The 27295-nt window shown below is 35.5% G+C and overlaps 1 protein-coding gene across 2 annotated transcripts in view; it reads left to right on the top strand.

Moving 5' to 3' along the window:
• Positions 1–27257, top strand: part of LOC127941280 (nuclear protein AMMECR1) — a 29818-nt gene extending 2561 nt beyond the window's left edge. The window contains exons 2-6 of one of the 2 annotated variants that reach the window (XR_008148973.1): positions 5788–5898; positions 10961–11075; positions 20246–20340; positions 20420–20510; positions 20612–20708. Coding sequence is in view for 1 of the 2 variants with exons in the window: in XM_052536198.1 (XP_052392158.1) it covers positions 5788–5898; positions 10961–11075; positions 20420–20510; positions 20612–20708; positions 22957–23071 (529 nt within the window). In the remaining variant the exon portion in view is untranslated. Of the gene's footprint in view, positions 1–5787; positions 5899–10960; positions 11076–20245; positions 20341–20419; positions 20511–20611; positions 20709–22956 lie in introns of those variants that run through there. The other variant, XM_052536198.1, reaches the window with a different exon arrangement.
• The last annotated feature ends 38 nt before the right edge of the window (positions 27258–27295 follow it).

Genomic DNA, 27295 nt, shown 5'->3' with positions numbered 1-27295 from the left:
TGAATTAATGTCTTCACTGCAGTTCCTTCCTCTGATTATAGTAACACTGCCCCTATGTGTACTGTGCACATAAATGCAGATAATTAGGCAATGCATACACGCATAGAACGCTGTTTTGTTAACACAGTGGTGTTGGCCATTTATGGACTAGTCATGTTCTTTGCTTAATTTTTTTTTAAATTATTATTTATTTGTTTTTGCACTAGTGAGAACAAGTAGGTAACTTTAAATGTATTAATTTAGCAATGTTTTGCAAATTATGAAAAAAATTCATGTTTGATAGACGAGCCTACAATATTCATTGTACACAATGTGACGTTCAAAGTGTGATATAATTCACAAGCAGGTGAAATTATAAATTATATCAGAGATATATCTATATCAAGATACATCTGATTATGCTGATATATCTAATTATGACACACACACAATTGCAATAGTTCATAAGTAGAAATGTGACTCCATTTAAAGCATGTCTGATGATATAGCCCAAAATATTCTGCTAATAATTATATAATTTAATAATAAATTCGTACAGGGAACATTTTATGGAGTTTTATTTTTATTGGTGTGTTGACTCCTAATTTGCTGCTTATTAATATTTAGTTAGGTAGTTAAGTTTAGGTATGGGGTAGGATTAAGGGGTCTGAAATATGATCATGCAGAATAAGGTATTGATATGTGCTTTATAAGTACTAAAATGTTAATAGTGAGAATTGGTTCCTTAACTAAAGTGTTACCAAAATGATAAATAAAATTGCTACAAGTGAACATCAGGTTCAAAGGACCTTTATTCAACTTGAGAAGATAAAGGATAAAGTTGTGCCAAATCATATGAAAGTAAAACTACTGGTTTAAGTTGAGTGAACTACCAGTCAAACTTTGAAAAATTGATTTGGCCCAACTTTTGTATTCCTGTTCAGTAAACTCAAAAAAAAAAAAAAAAAAAACCTTTGCTGCTGGTTGCTTTAATATTTTAAGTTGACTCAACTGCTTTTTCCCCATTTAAATCTTACGTCCAGGTTCTTAGCCATGTTCTTGCATCGTCACATCATTTTAAAGGGTTAGTTCACCCAAAAATGAAAATTAGCCCATAAATTACTCACCTTGAAGTCATCCTAGGTGTATATGACTTTCTTCTTTCATAAGAGTCCAGTCTGAGGTTTAAAAAAATAAAAAAATAAATTGTCTTTGATCTTTCAAGCTGTTTGATGCCACTCAGCAGGTGTTGCACTGCATCAGTCCAAGAGAAGTTTAAAGAAAAGCTAATCCATAAAAAAAAAAAATAGTGTCCGATGAAATTATCAATATTAAACCGTGTGACTCGAGACCGGTGGGTCGAGCAGGTGTCGCTCATCTCCAATCACTCCACCATTATCACAAACCGTAATAATCACTTTTAACTTTTATAAAATAAAAAGATTTCTGTCCCACTATTGAAAGTCTGTTCACCCCAAACTGTGATGTTCATTAACGTTCATAAAGAGTAATATAACTCATTGGAATGGGGCAGTTTAATCCAAGTCTTCTGAAGAGTCGCGCTTTTAGGGCTGTACGATTTAGGGTTTAGGTAATAGTTAATTTGATTTGATAAGTTTATTTTCATTATTGGTATATTAACCACACATCTTTTATAATATCTTGTAGCCTCTATTAGGATTTTGCATACACACAAAACAGCATGTAGTTTCAATAAGATACTTGTATTTTTTTTTTAGCTGACCCTCGAAAATTACAGTGCTTTATCAGTTATTAGCTGAATACATTAATAAATGAGAGTTGAACATGATTAAATGTAAAGATGTAAAACAGAAAACTAAAAATAGTAATGAATACCAAGTTCCAGTGAAATGCTGCATCTTCAGGATCCTCTATGATGATGTGATGAATCTGAGTTTAGAGTTACACTGTGTTTATTTGTGTAAAAACTATTGTTTATGAAGACCAAAAGCAAAAATGGACAGAATTTGAGGCCTTCACAATATTCAAAAGAAAAAGTGAATTTGAAGTCATGGGGTTAATATCACTTCATACATAAATTAAAAAAAAAATTACACACTGAACACAGGTTTAATTCAACCAAAAAAAAAAAAGATTCCGGGATGAGAGTTCAGTGTTGAGAAGGTTCCTTTGTGGAAAGATGAAGGAACTGCAATTATGAGCTGTATTGAGGCCTTCACAGAAACAAGTGTACATGTGTGATCTAAACAACATCTAACATGTCATTGAAAACATTTCAAATGCACCATTTGTTGATTTCCCTTGTTTTATTCTCAATATTAAGTGACAGACTCAAATGTAGTATATTTTCACTTGCTGGTATAACATTTTATAATGATATGGGCTGTCATAATCAGGATTACCTTACCTGAAATGTGTAAATGTGTCCAACCCAGGGGATACTGTCACAACAGGAGAGAAATGCTGGCCCTTAAAGTATTTTATTGCTACCTGACATCAAACATTCATTTATCATTCTTGCAGTAACCATAAAGATGCTAACTTTCACCTTGAACCTAAAGGATTTTATATGACTTTCTTCAACATTAATGCCTCATGAAGTGCAATTCATTTCAAACGTAAATTGACAAGAACACCGTGGAATTTATTACAACTCAGACATAAAAGGAAAGGCTTATGTATTCTGTTAGTTTAACACCAATTAAGTAAACTGAAAAAACTTGTCATTCAGTGTTATCTCTGGCTTGGGGTGGATCGATGATACACCCGCATATCATTGTGACAGTTACCCCTCTTATAGTTTTGGAAGTTTCACCTCCTGCCACTAGAGGTTGTTATTCTGGGGAAGTGGGGGCTGCTAGGAAGCATGGTCAGAGAAGCATTTTGCAAACGGACATTTAAGTAAATAGCATTTTTAAAAGGTTACAAAAAAAATTACTTAATTTGTTTGGAGCTTGCACACTAGCTTTAAGGCACTTTAATGTAGGGTTGTAAAGAACTAAAAGGTCTTTCAAAGACTGAGGAAGTGGTGATAGGATTTCAGTAGGAGTTATATTTCTTTTGTCCTTCTGTGGATTTTCCAGAGTTGAGAACCTGGCCAGTTGGAATATTCTGGGTTATGTGTGTGTAATGGATAGTGCTAATTGATTTAATGTACACAGAGGGTGTGTTGTGTTTTTGCAACATGCAGGAGTGTTATATCATAATTTGTATGGCCATGTGCCTGTTTAGCTCAGTTTCTCCATGACATTGCTGTATTTTCAACCAAATGTCTTTCCAGTTTTCCAGACTTTCACAAAGGTTGGCATTTACAAATAAATAATTGTAGTACACTGTTAACAAACAGCGAAAGGTTCACTGTATGAATGAAATTGTACAGTAAGTTGATGGTTTCTGGTGTATGCATATCGAGATTTATTTTTTGTCATTATGTTGCACCCCTATAACGAGATTGCATTTATGCAACAATAGGCTCCACTCTTTCCATCCAAATGAATCATGTTCAAGGACACATGCTGCTATTCTTAGTTTTTTCTGAGATTTCAAGTGGTTTCTTTTTTTTGTTTTAAATGTTAAATGGGTAAAAATAACATTTAGGTATTTATCAGCATATTTGTGTCTATGTAAACATGCTCATATTTTTCCAGCACATTAAAAGACCGTTGCCAGTTGGTTCCTGGCCAAAGGGCTTAGTTTAAATTTCCACCATGATCAACTGATACTCAACTTTAAACAGTGGCCTAAGTTTTCTATCATGGGAGCAGTTAATTATTGACCGTGACCTCAGGCCCTATATTGTTAATCCTCGTTCTCATTAACTCCATTTTAATGTTAAAGGTGAGATTGGAAGTCTTACTAAGACTGCTAGGATTGTAACCATTGGATTCTGTATGTGTTTAGAGAAGAATCCAGCACCTAAACTTTAGATTTCTTTCCAGAGCAAGAGAGAAGAAAACAAACATAATGCTTTAACATAAAAATATTGCCTGAAGAAGATGTGTGTCAACACTCTATGTACACCTTGGCAATTGAATCGCCATCGGCTAGTAGATTTTTTTTAGTTTACTCGCCAGCCTGATATACTGAATATCTGAAAATATCTCAAAGTACACTCATAACCTCAGTCCGTGAAGCATTATAATATGATAATCAAGTATTATTTAATGATAGAACTTTAGTAATTAGAATTAAAACTTGGTTACCATGCATGAATGCATAGATATTTTAACTGGACTGGTGGTGATATATTGGCGATTTATTGGTCGACCACTACTTAGGACATCAGTGAAGTACAAAGCCTCCAAAATAATTGGTTAGCAGCCAGATGTTACACTGTGACCATTAGGGGTGGGAATCTATGGGTCTCACGATTCGATTCTATTTCGATTCTGGGAGTCACAATCCAATTCCAAAACAATTCTTGATCTATATTTTTTCCCCAATTAATTCTTCTGCTCCGCAAATAATCTTTACAACTTTACATCTTAGATTATCTTTTTTCCTCAGCATTATTGCCGTTTATTACTGATGAGATCATAGAAAGTGGCCACTTTAACAGGCTGCATTTGCTCTAATGCACAGATCTATTTCGATATCAGATATTTTTTCCTGCTCTGAAAACATAATTGACTGTTTGTACATCAATTTCATATAAAAGTATTTGAAAATGCAAGTGCATTTAACCGCAGCAGACAACATCAGGACAACAAACACAAAGCGCATGTGAAAATCTGTCAGTGTGCGAGTTTCGTGCATCTAATAGAACTGCATTCCAAATGACATGAATGAAAGCATATCTAAAGTAAAACACGGCGGGTGGAAGCACAGACTGTCAAGAAATGTGCACGTATCTCACAGCGCAAATTCTGTGCATTGAAGCCATCCGCATCTTTAGCGTGCACACTTGCCATATGCGGGGAAAAAAACAAGCTCAGAATCGATTCTGAAATGTTCAGATTCAGAATCTATTCAGAATTGTTGAAGAGAGAATTGCCATGCATCGGAGAATCAATTTTTTTCTCCCACCCCTAGTGACCATGTAAACATTTGGATTTATGCCGAACAGAAACATAAATTTGAATTCTGTTTGCACGCTGGTCTCTCATTGTTACAGAAAGCATTGTTAGCCAATTTCTTTTTCAGTCTGATCAAATAATTTGTTGACCTATAATGGTCACACAAAATGTGCACAGAAGCGGTTATATCTTATATCTGAAATATCTTGTCTCATTTGTTTTTTAGTCTTTATCTCTTGTAGCATTCATAGTTTGAGCTTGTTAGACAAGTTAAGGCAGTCAAGTTTGTTTGTGCAGAGACCTGGACGTGATGTTGGGGAAAAATGGAGGATAATGTAGCCATAAATAAAGAATTTGTTCCCTCATTTTAGTTAAATCATGGCCAAACTATGAATTTGTAATTTCTACAAGAATGCAATAAGTAGGCCTGTGTTTTTTTGTTTTTGTTTTTTTGGGTTGAATCATTGGTTCACTCGATTTGTCCAAAAACAGATTTGCTTTGGAAAAAAACAGCATTGCTGCCATTAGATGCACAAATGTTCTGCTTCGCCTTTGTTTGGAAATATTTTTGTTGACAAAAAAAAAAAAGACAATGTGTCTAAAATGTATGACATTTATCACATTTGCGATTGCACTTGCACACTGATATTCAGGAAAACTGCACTCTTGCTTGTGTGATAGTACTTATATAATAGCTAATAAATAAAAACAAAAACCCAAAAGCCTACTTGGGGATATTTTTGCTTTCACACCTTGATTTATATGTTTATTTCAACTGCATTGTGATCGGTGTTCTTTTCTTTTCCAACAGCCCACTGTTTGTCACTTGGAAAATCGGCCGGGACAAGCGGTTAAGGGGTTGTATAGGTACATTTTCTGCCATGAACCTGCACTCAGGACTCAGGGAGTACACCCTTACCAGGTATGCCACATCTGTCTTTGAAATTCTGCTTTTTTCTCTGTAATGTGTCTCCATTCATATCATGAAATAACATATTCAGGTTTGCTCATTTATTTTTGGGGGATTCCAGCTCCCTTTCTATCATTTAGTTAACTCATTGTCCCACACCAAACTCACTCCATTGGTTGAACCTCAATTTCTTTTCTTAAATATCTTTCAGGGCTCAACGCTAAGGATTTTTCCTACTGGCAAATTTTTACTTGCCCTGCATATATTTTTTACAGGCCCTGCCACAAAAAAAAAAAAGGTTCCTGTTCTCACTATCAAGTTTGTTCTCATAAATAAGCTTCTTAGCTTTCTAATAACATTTTAGATTCAATTTTAAGATTCTCAGTTCTAATTTCGATACTACTGCAAAAACTACTAGCCTATCAAATATAGCTCAAATATTATTAAAGACAAGTGAAAAGTCAGTAAATAAGAACAAATTACCAATTACAAACAATAGCAGAACTGAATATAAACAAGAAAGATACAAATTAAATTCTGCTTTAGGAAAACAACCGATAAGCTGAATGAGATGCAAATTCACTCTCTGACAGCAGGTGGCACTAATGGAACAGCAGTGGTACAAGGTTTCCTTGGTTACCGCTGTAAACAAAGCTTGTTAATACTACTTTAGATACATTATACAGAGGCAAAATGAAAAGAAAACGTCACATGAACTTTTCTGAAAACAGTCACTCCCCCACAGAGATGCATTCAGATAATCCAACAATACAATATTCAGAATTTTCTTCCAATATTTTGCGCATTGTGAACAGTGAGTTTGCATTGCCTGCTTCAGTGTTCTTCATCTTTACGTCCATCTTCAGCTTCTCTGGCCTCTGTTAAAGGCTGTTTACAGACTTTATTTCCACACATTTTTGAAAATTATTGCATGCAGTTTGTATGCAAGCCCGGAAGAGATCGGTTGAAATAAAGGAAAAAATGGCCTTTGAATCTGATGAATCATTGTTAAAGCTACAAAGATAATTGCCAAGACGGATATTTTGGCATACTTTTGTATGTATTTGTCCATTCAAGCACAAGAAGGCTCAGAAAAAACTCAATTCAGTGTTCGCACTTTAAGACACATCTCTCAATGTGCTCTAATTGAGTACTGAATGGAGTAGTCATTCTCATCTTGCTTGAATGCTTTAAAATCGCTTGAATTTGTAATTTAGCAAGGCTTTAATTCATGTGTAAATGATAACCTTTCGTAGCAATGAACTGACAAAGTCCCAATGACAAATTCGTCAACTTTCCCGAGCGTCTTATATTGTGGTCCCGGGCCATTAGACAGTCCTTATTGTTGAACCCTTTATTTTAAAATCACCGTAGTGTTTATACCTGGGCTGATCAAACAAAGAAAAGGTGGCCCAAATCTGAAATTTGTGAGTCACAAATGTGACTTGGATAAGTATGAATTGCACAAACCACATGGAATGTGACATTTTATTTTGATTATTCTTTATTTTCGGTAAACACTAGTACTTGCATATCAATTTTTGTAACATAATTTAACACACATTTACATTACATTTACATTACATTTACATTTAGTCATTTAGCAGACGCTTTTATCCAAAGTGATTTACAAATGAGGACAGTGGAAGCAATCAAAAACAACAAAAGAGCAATGATATATAAGTGTTATAACAAGTCTCAGTTAGCTTAAACAGTACATGTAGCAAGGGTTTTTAGATGATATAATAAAAAAAAAAAAAAGGAAAGAATAGATAAAGAATAGAGCAAGTGGATCATTTGGGCAACGCTGTTTTTCCGGGTTTTGTTCCATTAGAATATCATCAAAATTATTCCCGCCTATGGAAATTTAAATGGTTGGAGGGTGGAGGAGGGGCGAGGTCGTGGTTAGAATGCTTGGTTGAGTGCATCAGACAAGACAACAACGATGAAGTTCTGCTGCAGAGTTAGTGCATCAGAGAAAAATAAGAAGAGCTGCTGTAGCGTCAAGTTTTCGCCAGGTCCATCCATATCCGTGTGTGCAAAGGTACTGCGCGATTCTCTTGTTCAATATATTCAGAGGTCTGAATCAGACTCATATTGATATGGCAATATTGACGCCATCCTTAACTATATCAGAACAGACTTAACTTTCTGTTTTGGTAAGGGGCGGGGGATTACTGAAACACAGTCTAAGCTGTTCACCAATCATATCGCACTGGGACAGCTAACCAATCACAACACATTTCGTTTTATGGAAGGTGGGCCTTCATCAAACCTGAAATTTAATCAGCCATTTGTGCCAGACTGGGGAGAAAGGTATTTTAATTATGTGAACTATATGAAAAATAAAAAAAGCATGAAAGCATGTTCTAGTACACCCCCAACACAAAATTAAGACTTCACATTACTCCTTTAAGATCAGTGATTTCCTGTTTAATTTTAAACCGTTCTTGTTGAGTGTATTCAATTATCAAAACTATTACCTCCAAAGAAGCGTTGTTGAGAATTTAGATTTCCTCCTCATTACGAACTAAAGTCGATAATTCTGGATATGCAAACCTCTAGGAATTCTCTTTGCGCTCACATATTTGCTCAGGGTTGTACCGTGTAGCTGTAGTCGAATCTCATGTATAGAATTTTCTATTTATTAGTGTAGTCCTCATCTGTAGAGGTTGGTAAATCAGGGTGTAAAAAAATGGGTGTGTGCCTGGATATCAGTAAGGCCCATGATTTCATAATGTCAAAGACCAAATCCAAGGGTGGGACTGCAACGCCAAAGATAATACAAATGAAGAGACTGGAGAAGCATAGTGCCAGATGGAATTGAATAACTACATGAACTTCTGGCAGTGTGTAGATCCAAAAATAGCTCAAAGATAAAAAATAAAATAAAAAAATAAGATCCGCACATGAAAAATGGGCCAAAAAAGCTCACATGAAATTGTCCAGAATAAAGTGCAGAAGTGCCTTTTAGATTAATAATATTGTGTGTAAAACATGAAAATTAAGGGTTTCTTTCATGCTTGTAGATTGATTGCTGTGTTCCAAGGGATTAAAATGATTACAATGTTCGCTGTCACACGGAAAAGTTTCTAAATTAAACACATTTGTTAATACAAGTCACGCACAAGTAAATGGTTCTCTCATTGGTAAAAGTTCCACTGTTTATTTTCTGGGATTCCACTTAGCTGTGATGGCTGATATCATACATCAGGATGGAACAGCTTCATAGACTTATTGTGTTTTTTAGCTTTTTTTTTTTTTTTTTTTAATAGCTGTCGTTATATTTATTTATTTATTTTGAGCAGGAGTCCAGGATGCACCTGGATAACCTACTAGGAAGAAGGGCAATAAGATGGCATTATAAAATGAAAAATTTTCTTTGATTTTGAATGCAGAAGACATGCTAACCCACATTCACAGGTTCATTTTAAGGTATTAGCAAAACAACTAAGCTAATGCTTTTCATGGAACTTATGTAATTACCCATAATACATTGTGATATAGCCTTGTTTGTTAGATCGGATTGCTTTCTCACTACAACTGAACCACTCCAGAGTTCGTTTTCAATCGAGCCAAGACCACCTCAGCCATGTTTTGGCCTGGATCCAAGCGCAATTGGCGTGTTCACATATGCCCAAACTAACCAAGCTAAGGGGAAAAATGTGCCAGGTGCGAAAGCACCCTAAATATTGATATTCTCTAAAATAGTAAGAATGTACAAACTAAATGACATCGATTGGCCAATCAGAACTTAATATTATAACGAGTCCACAAGCTAATGCCATATGTCTCCTAGCATTAACAAATAGACATCTCAATGAGAAACTTGTGGCCTCTCCTGTTAGTGCACAATGGATTCAATGTCAGTCTCAAAATGTGTACACCCAACTTGCAGTAGCTGAAAGAGAGTGTCATCTGTCAGCCTGTTTCTCTTTTGATTCGATGTGCTTCATTGTTGAGAAACTACTTTCGCAGATTTTAAGTAAATAAAATAAGTCTACTAACCTGATATATTATGCAGTGCAGAACTGGACAGTTAACACCACTCTTCTGAAGAAGCCCAACAAATCCAGATTTTGTTCCTTGCATTACAGGTGCTCCATTAATAACAACAGACAGTTTAGCAAAGCCCCATATTCTCATACCATATTCTTAACCGCTTTGAAAATATCCTCTCCCTTTGTGGTGCCATGTAATGAAGCCAAGTTTAACAGCTTCAAAATATCAGAATATCAAAAATCTCTATGATCTTTCTTTGCAAAGATCAGGAGCTGACTGACATCTGTCACATCTGTGCTTTCAGGGTGAGATAGTAATTATACGAATTATATCATTATATGAATAATATAGTTTATACCACAATAGTTATTTTGCTGTAAAGTTACGAAATAAAAATGTATATTTCCGTGAAATTTCTTAATTGACTATCAAATCTGAGATTTCAAAAAAAGAAAAAAGTGTTCAGTAATAAACTATTATATGTTATGTGTTGCCGTTTTTGAATAAACCTTTTGGAGCTTGAAACTAGATTCCATTCACTAATATTGTTTTCTAGTTTTTTTTTTTTTAAGGTAAGAAAATCATACATTTAACAGCCATTTCATTAATACCTTGCAAGGTGACAATTTTTTTTTTTTACCAAGAAATGCATTGGTGTGAGCTTTTGAAAGCAGTCTCCTGTCAGTATCACAGCTCTTGGGAACTGAATTGAAACCGTACCGACACTACAGAAACTCTATTATTGTTACTGACAGAGAAGTTGCCAAAGAAAATCCACCTTCTTATTCCTCCTCTTACTGTTGATCTTTCCTTGGTGACAGATTTTTCTTATGAAGTTTCTTTTTGAGACATTGTCACGTCCTCTCCTGTGTCTGCCAGTTTTTGTGCCACTAAATCTAGATAGACTCACCAGTCAGCTTCACTAGATTGTTAGGCAAATAGTCATTATGACTGATCCCAAAATGAATTGGTGTAGGAATTCATGCGCATAAGTACTTATTCACTGCGATTGGCCGTCTACCCTAGTAGACTTTTTTTAATTGTAAATCTTGCCTTCATGTCCTCTTCACAGTGCCCTTAAAGACAGTCGTTTTCCCCCCATGACGAGGGACGAGCTGCCGCGCCTCTTCTGCTCAGTGTCTCTGCTCACCAACTTTGAGGATGTTGGTGATTACCTAGACTGGGAGGTAAGAGCGCAGAAGCTATTGCCATCTGTTATTCACAAAATTAAACAAACAAACTCCCTGTGCACTTAAGGGTTTTTTGCTGCAAGCATTTTGGTAATAAATGTCACTTACCACTAAATAACTGTTCCCTGAAGAGCCAAACAGGTGTCTGTTCACTGAATCATTTGCATGAGATTTTAGGCCTTGTCAGTTTAAACGTTTCAAGTCTGTCTCATGTGGTCCAACAGAGATTGAACCACCATTTGAAATGGGAAAGTCTGAACTTCTAACCTGACCAGGCCCCAAGAAAAAATCTTTAGCATGATATGCAGGGCTTGCAAAATCAAAAGGCTAATTGTGTTTTCCACTTGGGCTAATAAAATGTATCACCACCCTGCACGACGGGACATCTTTAGTGGTTGAATTTAAGGCCATAAAAGTCTTAAATACCTTACATGGTATAAGAAAAATCTTAACTATTATTTCAAAAGTTCTTAAATTTGGGGACAGAAAGACAAAAATTGCTGTGATTTCATTGAATAAATATGAACTGCATGCATTGTTGGGTAAGTTACTTTCAAAAAGTAATTACATCATCAATATTGTATTTAAATAACTTTTATTAATTACTCTTGTCCTAAAAGTAACTTAGTTAAAGCTGCGGTAGGGAACTTTTGACGCTCTAGCGGTTAATAAACAGAACTGCTTGCGTTTTGCGGAAGAACATTGTAGCCGGAACTACTTCTCTCTGTTTATGTCTATGAAGAATCACAAAGGTACTGGGTTACTCCGCCGCGGTATCCCCGAAGCAATGTAAAATAGTCTGAATATAAACACTTATTATAGGTGCACCCTAGTCATTCAGGACAAGCCAAAAACACGGTTTGGAAAATGGATTCATGGTGTACTCGCGTATTATATACATTTTCCTACATTTTGAACACAAACAAAGTTACGGACCGCAAGCTCTGATTGGTTGTTTCTTACCGGGAGCGATGGAGTTTCTGCAAATGGCAATAGGACCACTGGGAGGAGCCAGAGGAGATTGATTTTTTTTCACAGATTATCTGTCTCATATTCTACTGTCAGGACATAATGACAGGTTTAATAAATATGTAAAAAATATTTTTTTTACAAAAGTTCCCTACAGCACCTTTAATCAATAAGTAACGTAATTATTAAGGCTACAATCTTAAAATCCCTATGAACCTTATAAAATAAAACTTTTTTTTTCTTTCAATTTGAGTCAAACAGAATAGTTTAGCCTTTTAGTTTTAAAAAAACTGCATTACTTAAACATTTTTATTAAAAAAATGTAACCTTCTTCTAACAAGTAGAAATACTCTGAATAACAACTGTAGCTCAACTGGTAGAGCATTGCGTTAGCAAGCAAGCTAGCGCAAGGTTGGGGGTTCGATTCCCCGGGAACACATGGTAGGTAAAAATTGATAGCATGAATGCACTGTAAGTCGCTTTGGATAAAAGCGTCTGCTAAATGCATAAATTTAAATTTAATCTGAATAACTAAAAAGCGTAAGAAAAGTTAAATGATAAATTTCAGTTTAGCAAGATGTTCAAGAAAAGCCCAACTTGTAAAATCTGTGCAGGTTTATGTAAAAAATAACACTTTAATGTAGGTAAGAATAGATTACATAAATTATCTTAAATTATAAATTATCAGAGAACATTCATTTTCGATTATTTCTCATTTTTCTAATGTCTGTGTGTGAAATATTCGTGGAGTTTGTGACGTATAGAAAGTTGCTCACAGAGACCTAGATGGCAGAAAGTGCAACAATGTTTTGTTGTTATTGTCAGTGTACACAAATAAAAGTAGGCCCTTTTTAGATTAGATATAATCTTATCTGTATCTGAGTATTTAAGGTTTCTCTTTGAATCAGGAAAAAGTGAACGTGCTCGTGCGCAGAGGGTTAAAGATGCTGAATTTAATTTTATCTTTAGACAGCAAATTTTGATTTAAAATTCAATATTGATTTTAGAACTGTTGAAATTGACTGTATGTAATGCAAGTACTTTATATGTAACGGTTATTAAATTATCTAAAAATGAGCAGTTATCCATTACCTTTTCAGTGGATAATTAATTTAATTACCTTAACGCATTACACCCAACACTGGCTGCAGGTTTCACAATCTAAACACGGTGCGGGTGTTTTTATATGAATTTGTCTCTGAAGGGAACCAACTGTCTTCAGAAAAGCTTCAATGGCGTTTTCAATTTATCTTTCCGATAAAACATGATTAAGCAGCATTTATGAGTGCAGCGATGCTTTGTGTACAGTCGTTACTGGGGAAAACTGCTTTATTTCTGCTGTTTCAAAAGCCCCACCTAGTGGCAGTAAAATAATTTGCATACAGATAACTGATTTTCATTGTTATTAAGCCCTTCTACTGTTTTTGTTCAGAACAATGTGAAAATTGACTATTTTTACAAAACAAACACAGAGTTGTAAATGTGAAAGAAGCTTATGTGTCTTCTACAATTCATAAAAATGAAGACACCAAGAGTATGTATTTTTACATAACAGATCTATCTGGTTCTCAAATTTGATTTGCTGAGAGGATTGCCATACTCTAGTGATATCAGAACTTCATTTGACTGTTTGTAGCTTTCCACATGCAGTATTTCTTAAAGAAAGTGTCATTTCGTATGTCCAAGTCCACACACTTTTTTTTTTTTTTATAAATGATGCTTTTTGTGTGTGTATGTGTCACAGAATGTAGTTATAAGAATTTTTTTTGGCAAGAATGTAGTTGTTTAGACTTCAAATATTTGGTTTGTTATTAAAGATTAACAAAAATAAATTTGCTTAATTTTTGGAGATGTGAGATCCAGGGTGTCAGTGGGCGGCCGTTCAGCGCTCATGAACCCACCAAGAGCAGCCTCACCTCGGGCAGATCTTCTGGAATTTGCCGCTGGCTCTGAGATATCTAAAGTTTTGGGTTATTCTGACGGGCAGTCTTTGGTCTCATTATTATTTGTTCTATAGCAAATAGTTTTGCACTTTTACTTTTGACTGAATTGCCTAGCAACTTTTATGATGGCAGTTGCTGTTCTTTGTTAAATATTATTATTCAATAAATATTTTATAGAAACAGTAGTATTTATAGTGTTTGTTTGGTTTTGGGAAACAGTGTGTGATTTGTGATGGTAATTTTTGTTGGTCAAGCAATATAGTTTTTTTGACTGCTCATGCGGATATCTTGGAAAGCAGGGTGATCAATGGCTGAAATAAAGCAGATATAATTGTATTTATTTTAATTGCTATTTAGGAAATTTGTAGTAATTTGAAAATGGATTAAATAAATGGGTAAAATATACTTTAGATGACAATGTTTTTTCCACAAATAATTAAAAAGGAAGGAAACTGTAACCAACATAGCACTCAGTATTCTGGGAATTTTTTGTGCATTAGGAATCATATTTTTAAAAATAAAGCCAAGGTGACATTCATTTTACATGAAAAATGAATGCTCAGATTCAGGTAATCGCACTCACTCAGTCCATCTCATAATACTCAACACCACATAATACATTGCTTTTAATACAGTTATATAATAAGCTTTTAATGAAGCAACTCAATGTTCCTTCGTTACTATTTGTAAATTGATGATTTCAAATTAGTAACCGAGGCTTGAGCTCAGCTGTTAAACTGTCAAACTGAGGTTTCAATAGGGCTGGACAATTAATCAAAAAGTAATCGAAACCGAAATTTAGAACCACTAACCGACGTAATTTTCCCATGTCGGTTATTTCGGTTATTTCCTGTTAATACTTCCCCCTTAAAAGCGTGTGTAGCCACATAATTCTGCCAGTCAGTGGCATAAAAGCAAAACACGGAGGTGAACGCCAGTTCAACACATAGTGATGGCGCGCGAGCGGTGAGCCTTGAGTCTTCATTTAACTTTGTCAGTTGTATTTGTTTTATTTGAGTTAAAAAAAAAAAATATTCGTGCAGCTGCATTATGGCACGAAAACTCATATCAGTGAAGATCGTGCGCACACAGGAACGCAGATGTCAGCATTGTCCTGTGATTTATCATTGAAGTATCTTAGAGTCTCAACTTATTATAGCATATTTTTCTACTTTTGAAGGAATTAGGCTATTTACAACCCACAGCTTCACAATAATATAGAGACTGTATGACTAATTCACACACGCAATCACTCGTACTGGTACTGTTTACCTTTAATCTTTATTTATCTCTTACACCGAGCAATAATATGTAAGAAATGTTACGAACATAGATAAAATAACTGCTGATAGTGAGCTATGATCGTTCTTTCAATAGGAAAAAATATCCCATCTTTAATAGTCGATGTCAACCGTCTGGCTGAGGCCAGTCTAAAGAGACGCTCAGAACACTGCTGCGTGTCGACACGAAAGTGTATCATTTTCACGTGTTATTAAGCCTTGCCACTTGCAAATGTAACCATTCAAAAGACTAAAGCATTCAAACACAAGACGCGGAAAAGCTAAACTGAGTCGCTGGTTACTCGCGCGCTGTGCATACCTGTCAAGTATCCCGTTTTGGCCGGGAAAGTCACGTGTTTTACCCTTCTTTCCCGCCGTCCTCCCGTATTAGTATTTTCCCTTAAATCTCCCGTATTTAATTTTTTTTATTTTAACCTGCGTTATTAATAAAATAATAATAATAAAAACATTCCCAATCTGAGCTCTGTCACTAGTCTCGCGATAACTGCCACCTGTAAGTAGCCTGTCGCGAGGGGTGTGTGAGGTCAGGTGACATGAGTTATAACGAGGGAAAAACAACAACAACAAAAGAAAAAACGGAGACGGATGATGGATGCTACGATAGAGAGTGAAGGCACACCTGCCAAAGAACCAAAACCCATGTGTAAATACCAGGATAAATGGGACAGCGAATTTACTTTTTTAAAGAATGCAAAGAATGCAAACTCACTAAAAGAGTAAAAGAAAAGTTATGTGAAATAAAAAGAAAAACTGTAAAAGAAAAGCAATATGAAATGAAAAGAATGTGTGGAATGAAAATAAAATGTAAATGTAAAGACAAGCAATGTTAAATTAACAGAAAATATGCAAATAAGCCTTTAAATAAATACTCTTCATATATACCCTTTTGTGTTTTCATTTGGGCTATAACACGTGTCTTAAAATGTAAGGGATACTGGAGCTTTGTTGGGGAGGTGGGACTGCTTGCGGTGGGCGCCGGAAAATTTCCCTTATTTTCAAATTCAAAACTTGACAGGTATGGCGCTGTGCTCTGTGCTCAGTTTAAACCAACAGAAAAGGATGTGTAAGAGGCGAGCCCACTTCAGCACCGCGGTGTTCTGGTGTTCAGGCTCATGCAGAGAGAGGCGTCTCAAAACATTTGAACACCGAATTTGTCTGTTCTTGCTCTTGTACCGACAAATACATAAAAAATATGTGAAAATACCCGTTTTGGATAGTATGTTCGAAAAAACTGTCAGTTATGTCTTAAGTTAAAGTAAACAGTTGAGAAAAAAATCGTATGTGTATTATATTGGATGCATTCATTGTCTTAAAGTGACCGCACCTAATAGAGCTTTGGCGCCGCATTGCATTCTGGGATGTGGCGGGCATGTTGATGAACAAATAAACAGAACGAACATACAAATTAAGCACTTTCAAACAGGGCCCACTGGTACAACTTGAACCGGGGTCCCGCAAACTCCAACTATGGCCCTGTTTACAGTACAAACCTTGTAAGTGAACTATGAGGGCAAAAAAACTAAACAGAAACAAAATAATCGTTTATTAATCGTAATCGAGGTAAAATGTTCAATTAATCGAGGTTTTGACTTTATGCCATAATCGTCCAGCCCTAGTTTTGAATTTGTGGCGGAAGGAAGTAGTTCTGCACAAAAGAGGGTTTTTTAAGACCCTGTTGTAGTTTCTTATGTATTTATGCACTCGTGTTGTCAAACTGTTGTATAAACACAGTATCACACTTGGATCACTTTGTGATCAAATACGGCTGAGTCACAGCTGATATACAGCCATATCTTAGAACTACTTGTGATATTGCTCATACGTTGTTAATTAATATAATAATGTATATGTTTGACTTATCCCTTTTCTTAATGGTTTAAAGACTTAATGTGATATATAATTTTATACGATTTTTATTTTGTGAAAACCATTTTACAGTCATTTTACAGTTTAATATGTTACCAGTTCATATGTTATTTTTTTTGTGCAGTTCTTAAAAAGGGTCATAAGAAGCCTTAATTATTTACTTTTGTTTTTCAGATATCCTGTAAATTGTGGAATAAAATTTTTTCCCTGATATTTGTGTTTTGGAAATGTTTTTGATTGACATTTCAACTTTTATCCAATATATTTTTTTTATTCGCTTGTATTGCCTGTCTTACAAATGTTATGCTGGTTTAAAGAGTCATAAATGAAAATATAGCTGCAAGCAACGAGGATGTGCACAGGCATCGGTGCCACCGCCATCATGAGGCTTCAGGAAAATTAAGCACGTTGGGCACATGCACTTAACCTTCTGGCAGTCTGTTGTTGTTCGTGTATAAATTTTTCAGAATGTTAAAGACTTTAGTTGCACTTGGGAAAAGGCTAATTGTTATTAAAGCCATACCTTGTACCTTGTCAGGAAATGAAAAGAAACAAACTAATTAGAAAAACTGCTGTTTATCACGGAGTGTACCGCAGCTCACTCTGGAGCTCAAAACTACTTCAAGATCCGCTCACATACTCTCAAGCTCTACCCTCAGCCTACAATGTCAACAAACGGTCTGGCCACTGCAGCCTGTTGATAGACGGCTTGCAAATTTGCGTGATTTTGGGCCATGCAGAATTAGATACTAATTGCATCCTTGCTTTCAAATGAAGCACAGGCCTAGAGACTTAGCCTGGCATTATACTGTGGAAGCTTGATGATTCAGGCCATGCAAACATATATGTGCTTGGATAGACACACTCTCTCTTTATACACTGTCCTTAGTGATCAACAACAGTGAAGACCGAAATGTGCCCTGGGTGAGGAGTGATGATGATGATGTCTTGTGTATTGTGCGTGCAATCTTTTTTTTTTTTTTTTTTTTAGTGTTTGCAGAGTTGGGGGATGTTAGTTTGTGTTTTCCTTACTGTTAGCTGACTGAGACTTTCATGCAGAGTGGTGTGCTGTACATGGTTTGCAAAGCATTTAACAACCACATCCAAATAATAGACAGTCCCACCTTAAGATCACAGTTTAGTTTTGATTCTAATTCTCACTATTAGCTTTTAATAGTTAATAATTTAATAATTGTCTATTAATAGTTTGTATGGCAGTTGTTAAGTTTAGAATCTAAAATATGGTCATGAAGAATAAGGCATTAATAAATGCTTTAAAACTACTAAAACAGCTATCGTATAAATAAATGGTCAGAAAAATCCTTTTTCAAATCAGTACATGTGATGACAGGCATCTTATGTTAATAATTGTCGCTCAAAATTAATGCTGTCTGATTAACTAAATAAACCCGTCAATCCCCTTGCCACATCTCTCTAATTTTTCTGTCTGTTCTAGGGATGTTCATTTTTACCGGTTAACAGTTAACCGACCGTTAAGAATTTTGACCGATAAATAAAATTTTCAGTAATTTATCAAAATGTTGAAAAAGGTTTGCTGCATGGTTAAAATACGCTATGCGTATAAACAAATTGTGTTTAGTAGAAAGAGGGAGAAAAAAAAAAAACAAGTCACTTATAAGTTGCATTTTATTATTTCATTCAGAAATAGGCCTAATGCGACTCAAAATGTTTACAAACATTATAATAAACACTGTTAACATAGCTAGGCTATTTTAGTTCCTCTCACTCCACTACAAACCCTTTCAATTAACAGTATTTAGAAAAGAACAACAATTAAAAATAAAAGCTATAGTAATATAAATGACAAGCCAAAACTATTTAATTTGGCTTAAAACTAAACTGAAACCAATGTTGGGTCTCTCATTTGATAGTTTTTCGTTCATTTTCTTATAAAAATATTTCTCGTATAGGCCTATTAATTAATTCCTGGGAAACAAATGTTAGTGTTTTTAATGGGTCACAGACACTTCCTAATCCTTCCTAATTTAATTCAATTCTAATTTAAAATAATCTTATTGGTTAACGGTTAATAATGGGTTAACGAGCTTCGTTTAGGAAAAATAACTGCAGACTGTTAATATCCCTAGACTGTTCACACGACCATCTTTTGTAGTTCTGCTGCCGTTCCATGAGAATTCATGCATTTTGTAAACATTGACCGAATTCAGAGCTAGACTGAGTTTACACACACCCAGAGGCTAAATAGTGAACCAGAAGTGTACCTCTGCTTTAGCAATCCTTCACGTGTTTGTCATTGCAAGCATCACCATTGCTCGTACCTATGGTCAGGGATTTGTATGGTCAGATTTTTTTAAGTGATGAAAGAGATGAAAATCCCATAGAAAAACACCTGCTAAATATATTTGTAAATACGTACAATAGGTAGAATAATTGCAAAAAGAAAAAATGGGTAGATGAGGCTAGAAAGCATGAAGCTTGCTGTGTCAGAATGCCAGTATGGAGCAAGACTAGCCCATAGCAGCGTGTTATGACAACACCGCCGTCTCCTATAGTCTGACACTATTTAAAAAATAAACAGTAAATTAATGTCTTTCAAGTCATTCGTAGCAAAATGTATTAAATATTGTAAATGGACTAGAACAGACCTCATTAGTTCTTCAGCATCATGCCCATTCGAGCAGCTTCTTTTCCTTTTAATGGCATTTGGCAAACCCACTTGAAGGACATGCAATGTTTTGGTTTTGGTCTGTGTGACTCCGCCCACTGCCAATGCACCTAATAGTATTTTGACACTCCAGGTTGCCAGTTGGTGTTATAACAGCTTACTTGCAGCCATTGAAGCCAACAAAATGAACCGGGTCAGAGATTATTCCTCTCAACCCAACTCATCAACTTGGCGTATAAGTCTTGTCACCTTCCGTTGTAAAATGTGCTCGTTCCTGTTGCGTGTCCTCAATCTTGCAACCCATGCCAGTGTCTGGAGAAACAACACTCTCTAATATTTTGAATGGATTGGACTACAGGCAGGCATCTATGATGTGTAATTGTTTATTTGGTCTCATATTTAATTTGTCAGTATGTCTGTCTCTTCCTGTCCCTTTTAAAGAAAGCGGGAGCGGAACTGATTGCAGATGCACAGATGAAATTTTTCCTCTCTCAACAACCTATTCTTACAATTTTGATGTCATTATCAGCACCAAAGTAACAGTATTTGTCAATTTCACAAAGGTCAAGTATGGAAAAAATATACATGATTTTTCAAGATGTCTTTTTTTCCTAGGTGGGTGTTCACGGCATTAGGATAGAGTTTTTTAGTGAAAAAGGATCAAAGCGCACCGCCACCTACCTGCCAGAGGTTGCGAAGGAGCAAGGTGAGAATAAAATACACGTCTTGAATTGCAGTAGAAATAGGATTCAGACCAAAATGTAACAATCAGTATGAAGGACCGTGATTTAATTTCTGTCTTGATAGGATGGGACCACATTCAGACCATAGATTCCTTACTTCGAAAGGGAGGTTACAAAGCTCCCATCACAAATGACTTCAGGAAGACTATTAAACTGACCAGGTGAGACAATTGAGCATTCTGAACAAATTCTTATTTATTTTCATTACAGGCTATGTATTGGTAGATTAATCTTTTAGTTTTTGTGTCCAATGGGACAAGGCTTTAGTGAAAGGTGTTGGTGAAAGTTACGTTTAAAAGTAATGCGTTACAATATTGTGTTATTTCCTTAGAAAGTAACTAATTGCGTTTGTTACTTTTTGTGGAAAGTAATTTGCTATGATACTTTTGTGTTACTTTCCTCATCCAGGCTGGAATTGATTGTTTGTTTTTAATATAAAAAAAGTGAAATTAATAAAAGTGAAATGAATAAGCTTCAGGCTGAAGGAAATCTTTACAGTAGAGGGCGCACCTCAAACAAACCTTTAAGCTGTGCTTCCATTCTGGGTTTCTTGAAGGAATGTCAACATTCTTAATAAAAATTTAAAATAAAAATGCACAAATGATTTATCTAATGCTAATTTTTGCTCATTAGTATGGTTGAATTGGATCGTCAAAGTTAAGCAGCAATGACATTGGTTAATAAAATTGGATTAAATGCCTAAAGGAGGTTTGCATCATTTTCAATTCTGAGAAAGTGAATCTGTTTTTGTGTCAGTGAGAGGAGTAAATGCATGTTCTCATTTAGTCTAGATCTATGGTAACTCAAAAAAAAAAAAAAAGTACACTATGTTCACAGTGAAAGAGTTGGGCAAGCAGTGCCACTTTCAGTGTCGCCTCTGTTCTGTCTGAGATTACAGATAACACACACTGTGGCAGGTGTGGATTTCAAAGTATGCCCATCTTCCTACTTTGTAGATAAGATTAATTCAAAACTCATTCCCTTCATAACACTTATGTTAGCTGCAGTGTTTCCAGTCTGGGGATTTTGTCACCAAATTTATTAATGTTCTCATTGTTGCTGCAACGTTTAATAATGTTTTGAGACAAGGAGCTATTTTGGTGATATGTAAAGGGTTAGTTTACCCAAAAATGACCCTCAAAGCATCCTAGGTGTATATGACTTTCTTCTTTCAGACGAATCCAGTCGGAGTTATATAAAAAATTGGGTGTTGGTCCATTTTAATATGAAAGCGCAACCTTTATTTGAAGACTTGTGAACTGTTCAACTGCAACACCCGCTGACTGCAACGATAGAGCTTGGAGTAGCTAGGACAATTTTTTATATTTAATATTTATAATATTTTAAGTACATTTAGCCTTTTCTTTTTTGGTGATAGCAGTCAAAATAAGGCAGACATTCTGCATTTTCCCTGTGCTCTATTTAAATATAACTGAGATCACAACAGCCAGTGTCTTTGTGTATGGTGGTTTTGTCAAATGATGTCTTAGTTATAAATCTGGATTTTAGCAGTGCAGAGTAGCAGATTGGAAATGCCTGCATGTAGTCTTTATGGGTTGCGTTGTCTGACAACCAGTGTTGAGGTAACGCATTACAAGTAACGTGAGTTACGTAATAAGATTACTTTTTTCAAGTAACTATATAATTAAAATAACGCATTAATATTTAATTTACAAGAAGAGTTGCTTTTTCTAAAAAGTAATGCCAGTTACTGTGTTTCCCATTTATTGACTGAATTAATTAATCCCACTTGCAAAAAAAAAAAAAAGTATTCATCAAAATTAATATACCATGAAATGCAAACTCAGAATATGACGCAAACCAGCATGTTTCAGCAAAACCAAATGTTAAATAACACAAATGTATATAATCCTATTTTATTAGCTAGTGTCTTTGCTGCTGATCTTTGATCCAGTTCAACCATACTAATAAGCGTGAATGACTTTAGAGAAACTTATCAATGTTTTTGTATTGCTGAAGAGTGTTGAATCTTCTTCTTCTGCTGTACAGACGTCAGTTTACTTTTCCTTCAGCCTGAGGTTTATTCATTACACTTTTTGGTGTGAAAGGGCTTCTATATTTGCTATAAATAGAACTTATATTAAAAACAATCAAGTCCTGCTCATATTTAAAAAGTAACAAGAAAGTTACGCAAAAGTAATGTAACGCATTACTTTCCATAAAAAGTAACTAAGTACCGGAATCAGTTACTTTTTTAGGGAGTAACACAATCGGTAATGCATTAGTTTTAATCGTAACTTTCCCCAACACTACTGACAACAGAAGCAAAAATACAGATTTTTGTTACACAGTTTTACAGCTGTTCACAGGTCTGTTGTGCACAATGCACATTATTTCAAGTGTCTTTCATTGTTGTAACGCTTACCCCTTTTTCCACCATTGTTTTAGGTACCGTAGTGAAAAGATGACCGTGAGCTACGCAGAATACATCGGCCACCGCCAGCATCATCACTACCAGAATGGCATCGGGCACCCTCTCCCTCCGTACAACCATTATTCCTGACAGCGAGCCGCATGACCAGTCACTGGACCTCTCGGCGGACATCTTCCCGGGAGAGCCCGCCCCCTCGTGGTCTAGCTATCTGTACTACTGTACCATTTTATGATGATAGTTTCCGTTGCCATGTCCTCGGTCCGTTGGAGGCATGGCAGCGGGTGGCAAATAAGCATTAGGTGATTATAAAGCGAAAAAATACAATTCATTTCTTTGTATTCATTTAGTTTTTGCAGCGCATATATATATATAACACAAAAAACCCTTCCCTTTTTTAAGAAAATAAACAAATATTATATATATATATTTTTTTTCCAACAAATTTCCTAAAATCAGGTTTCTTAGTCTGTGGATGGAAATAAGTCATATTAAATGTTGGAGTAGTTATGCTTTTGCTCGGATTTTATGTATGCTCTGCTTTAGTGATCGCTCAGTTTTTCTCCCTCTTTTATTGTTTCTTATTAGTTTGACTTTTATATCATCTAGGCAGCCACAGGGTTTAAGGGAATCTCGTTCCTCTCTGTGCAGTTCCTCTCGAGTGGCGATTTAGTTTTCTGTTCTTGTTTTATCGTGAGCATTGTTGGGTTTTGCAGTGTGGCTGACGTTAGGAAGTGAAGAACTAGTAAAGTGTTGTTGTTGGGTTTTTTTTTTCTCGAACTCTCAGATTATTGAAACCACTATCTTAAATTAGCTTTTGGGTACACCAGAATATTTCCCCCATGATTTAAGTTGATTTAAACTGAACTAACTTAGATAAACAAACCCTTTTTTGTCTAGTGTTGCTAGGAAAAGTCTCTTATTTAGTTTTTCATTGTGATGTGTTGTATTCGTGTTGTTTGTGAAATTAAAAGTGTAGGTCTGTGCTCCGAGTAAGGGTGTAAAAGGATAAAGAGACAGCAGATTCAAGTCGGTTTGTTTTGTATTTCACCTATTTTGTCACACAGAGAGGAAAACCTTTGTGAGAGAACAAGGTTAAACGACAGGGACAAGCTAAAAAAAAAAAAGCCATACTTTTTTTTTTAATGCATGCTGTGGCAGGGAGGTTGCTCTGAATAGCTGATTTTAATTAATTTCTCTCCTGGTCTGTTTACCTGGCTCGGGAATCTTCATTCTCAGGAGGATGCTTCAGAAGACACTTCGTTTAGTTATTAATGATCTGGTAATATGGATGAATATGTCCGTTTCTGTCTCGCATGGCACCAATGTTTACACCTTCATATGAACGCGCAGACTTTACTGTGGCTGTAATTGAGAAGATGACTAATTTGATGAATGTTGTCATGTCACACCAGGGAGTTTTTTTTAAACTATGGTCGTTAAGTGTTTTCATAGTTTTCTCACGGACAATTTATACTCTATTAGACCCCTTTTCAACTCTTGCTCTGTGTTGGTTTGATACAGCTTTATTTTAATTTTTTTCAAAGACCAGGAGGTAGAGTGAATATCACGTTATATTGTCTGTAGAAGCAGTGGACGCTCTTTTCTGAAAGGAAAATGAGAAAATCTGGTTTTGTTTTCATATGCAAAATGTTAAGGGCTTTTTGGGTTCCATCCACAGTCGTTATCCAGCTCACTTAAACCTAAAGAGAAAAAAAACCTGATTTCAGTTGTTTTGCCTTAAAAATGGTTATGATGTGGACCAGCAAATATTGCCCTGAGTGCTCAACTACCTTGAGACCGATTATTTCATAACATGAAGGTTTTGACCAGCGACTTTTGGGCAAAAGATGCCTGTTTAACAGTCAAGTGTTTATTACTGCCCAGCCGTGACTGTTTTTCATCTGATTAATCTAAACCCCACCTACCAGGATGTAGGTCAGCTATGAAAAGTGACACATGTTGGTCACACATTGGTTTCTCTGTCTTGAACATCCCTTTAAATATCTGCATTATTTTTTTTTAACCCTGGTATTGTTTTCTAGTTGGACGATCAGGGCTCCATTTGTTGGTCCATTAACAGCACAAACAAAAAAAAAAAATCAGCTGCAAAATCAACTAAGTCTTTGCATTTGAAATCTGATGTATTGGCCATTGCAATACATTTGTTGCATGAATAAGAGGCCTCTTGTTAAACATGGCATGCTTGTTTCACTGCTATATAGATATGAAAAAAAAAAAAAGACTAAATAAAATGGTGCTAATCGGACCTCATGTTGGGGGTGGTCGCAGTAAATGTGACTGGTCATGCGGACTCATATCAGACTTTATTATTATCCTCAATATATGCAGATCTGTTTTACAGGTGTTTTTTTTCTACCAGTGTAATCTCCTGCAGGTTTGAAAGGACAAGTAGTGACGAGTCTAACCCCATCTTTCCCCTCATGGCCTGGGGGATTTGGGCATATGCTTAACATCTCATCTCTTATAGATGTGCACATTTACGCAAAATACAATTACCCTGGAGTCTCGCTCTTTGTGAATGTTTGCGTTCATGTACGTTACCGTTTTGAAAGGCGGCTGGCTTAACAAGCTGAACGCTGTTGCCTCCATATGGCCAAAACTACAGCGAAAATGAGGTTCAGTGTGCTGAATTTACGTCTCTAACAACATTTGTTCAAAGATCATCGGTTAGTTCAGTTGCAAGCCATGCTATGTGATGAAAGACACGTTGCTTCTGTCATATGTCTGTACATTTTACAGTTGTAAAATGACTGCAACTGGAACAAAGTATTTTCATGATTCCTAGAGTAGATTGAACATGCACTTTGAGGACATCAGCAATCCCAGGCGCATTTGAAGACTGTAGAATCTCTCAATACCCGTCCTACAGTTACATTGCTCAAAGATTGGTTAAAAACCATTTTCTCGCTACCCTGTCTTTGGATTTCTGTTGTTTTTAACACCACAACTGGGATTAGTGTTTGGCGTGTATAGCAAATGCTCATTTTAGGCATGCACGTTGGGTTGTAACACCTGCAAACGAGCTTCGTGCTCGGTTGAACCCATAGTCCTTTGAAAGTTGATTGGTTCATGTTACCTTAGTGTGTTCAACCGAACCAAAGATGCCTCCAGCCATGTCCAAATGCTGCTCTACAGACCTGCCTTCCTGTCCTTCCAAAAACCTTCCCTGCAAGAGAAATGTCTTCTGTTTTCTGTGTATATTTTTTTTCTTCTTTTGTACAATTTCTAATGTTTTAGGATTTTAGCTACCTAAGTTCAATGAATTTTCATTGTAGCTGTCTTTGAGACCTTGCACGATGTCAATGACCGTAATACTAGGTTGCACTTTTTATTTTTTTGTTTTCATCATTGTTGTCATTATTATATATTTTTGTAAACAAAGAAAACCCCATAGCGTGCCTCTTAGATTTATGGGTTTCTTAAGGTTTTTTTTTTTTTTTTTCCTAAGACCAGCAGTTATACTTTATACAAAAGATGAGTTAATCCTTATTTTTAAATGCAATTTAAGGAAAAAATAAAAAGCCTCTTTTCTTTACTCTGGACCCAGTAGCTGCACTGGCATACAATCGCACTGATAGATATGGGGGGAAACGTATAACTAATAATAATAATGATGATGATAAAAAAAAAAAAAAAAAAAAGTTAACTACAATAAATTTGTTTGAAAACTTTTGTAAAAAAAAAAGAAAAGGAAAAAAAGTAAACACAATGACTGTTTTTATATATCAAGTTAATTCTTAAAAAAAATATTTTGGACCTAGTTTCTAAATTATTTTAGTGGTTTTCTATGTTCTGGAGCTTTGAGAAGATGAGTTTTGAACATGCCCTTCGATGACTGACAGCTTGCGGTGTCATTGGGGGCCGGGGTTGCCTGGTGTAGCCCCATATGCCCACCACTTTTTGTTTCTATTTTGATTTTGGATTCTTTCTTCCTTTCAGAACTTGAAATAAAGTAACGACTTGGCAAAAAAAAAAAAAAAAGAAAACAAAAAAAAATATATATATATAACTCCCCTGTAGAACTAGATCATTTAACCCCACTGAATTGCTGTTAGTGTGATGAGACCTGAAATGGGCATTTATTATGAATATGGTAGTATGGCTACAAAAAAAAAAAAAAGACAAAAAAAGACAAAATTACAAAAAAACAACAAAAAGTGTTGGGGGGGGGGGTAGATGGGTTATATGTGGGTATGTGAGCTATGGCTGTGGCAATGATAATGTAGTTTTAAAACATTATTGTTATTACCTTTTAAATCATTTATCCAATAAAAAATTAATTCTGAAAGGATAAGGCATTAGGTGTCTTTGTATTTATTTGTATTCTTTTGA

The sequence above is a fragment of the Carassius gibelio genome, chromosome A21 (assembly GCF_023724105.1).
Source record: "Carassius gibelio isolate Cgi1373 ecotype wild population from Czech Republic chromosome A21, carGib1.2-hapl.c, whole genome shotgun sequence".
NCBI lineage: Eukaryota > Metazoa > Chordata > Actinopteri > Cypriniformes > Cyprinidae > Carassius > Carassius gibelio.
Note: the sequence above shows the minus strand (reverse complement) of the source record. Positions and strands in the feature narration are given on the sequence as shown.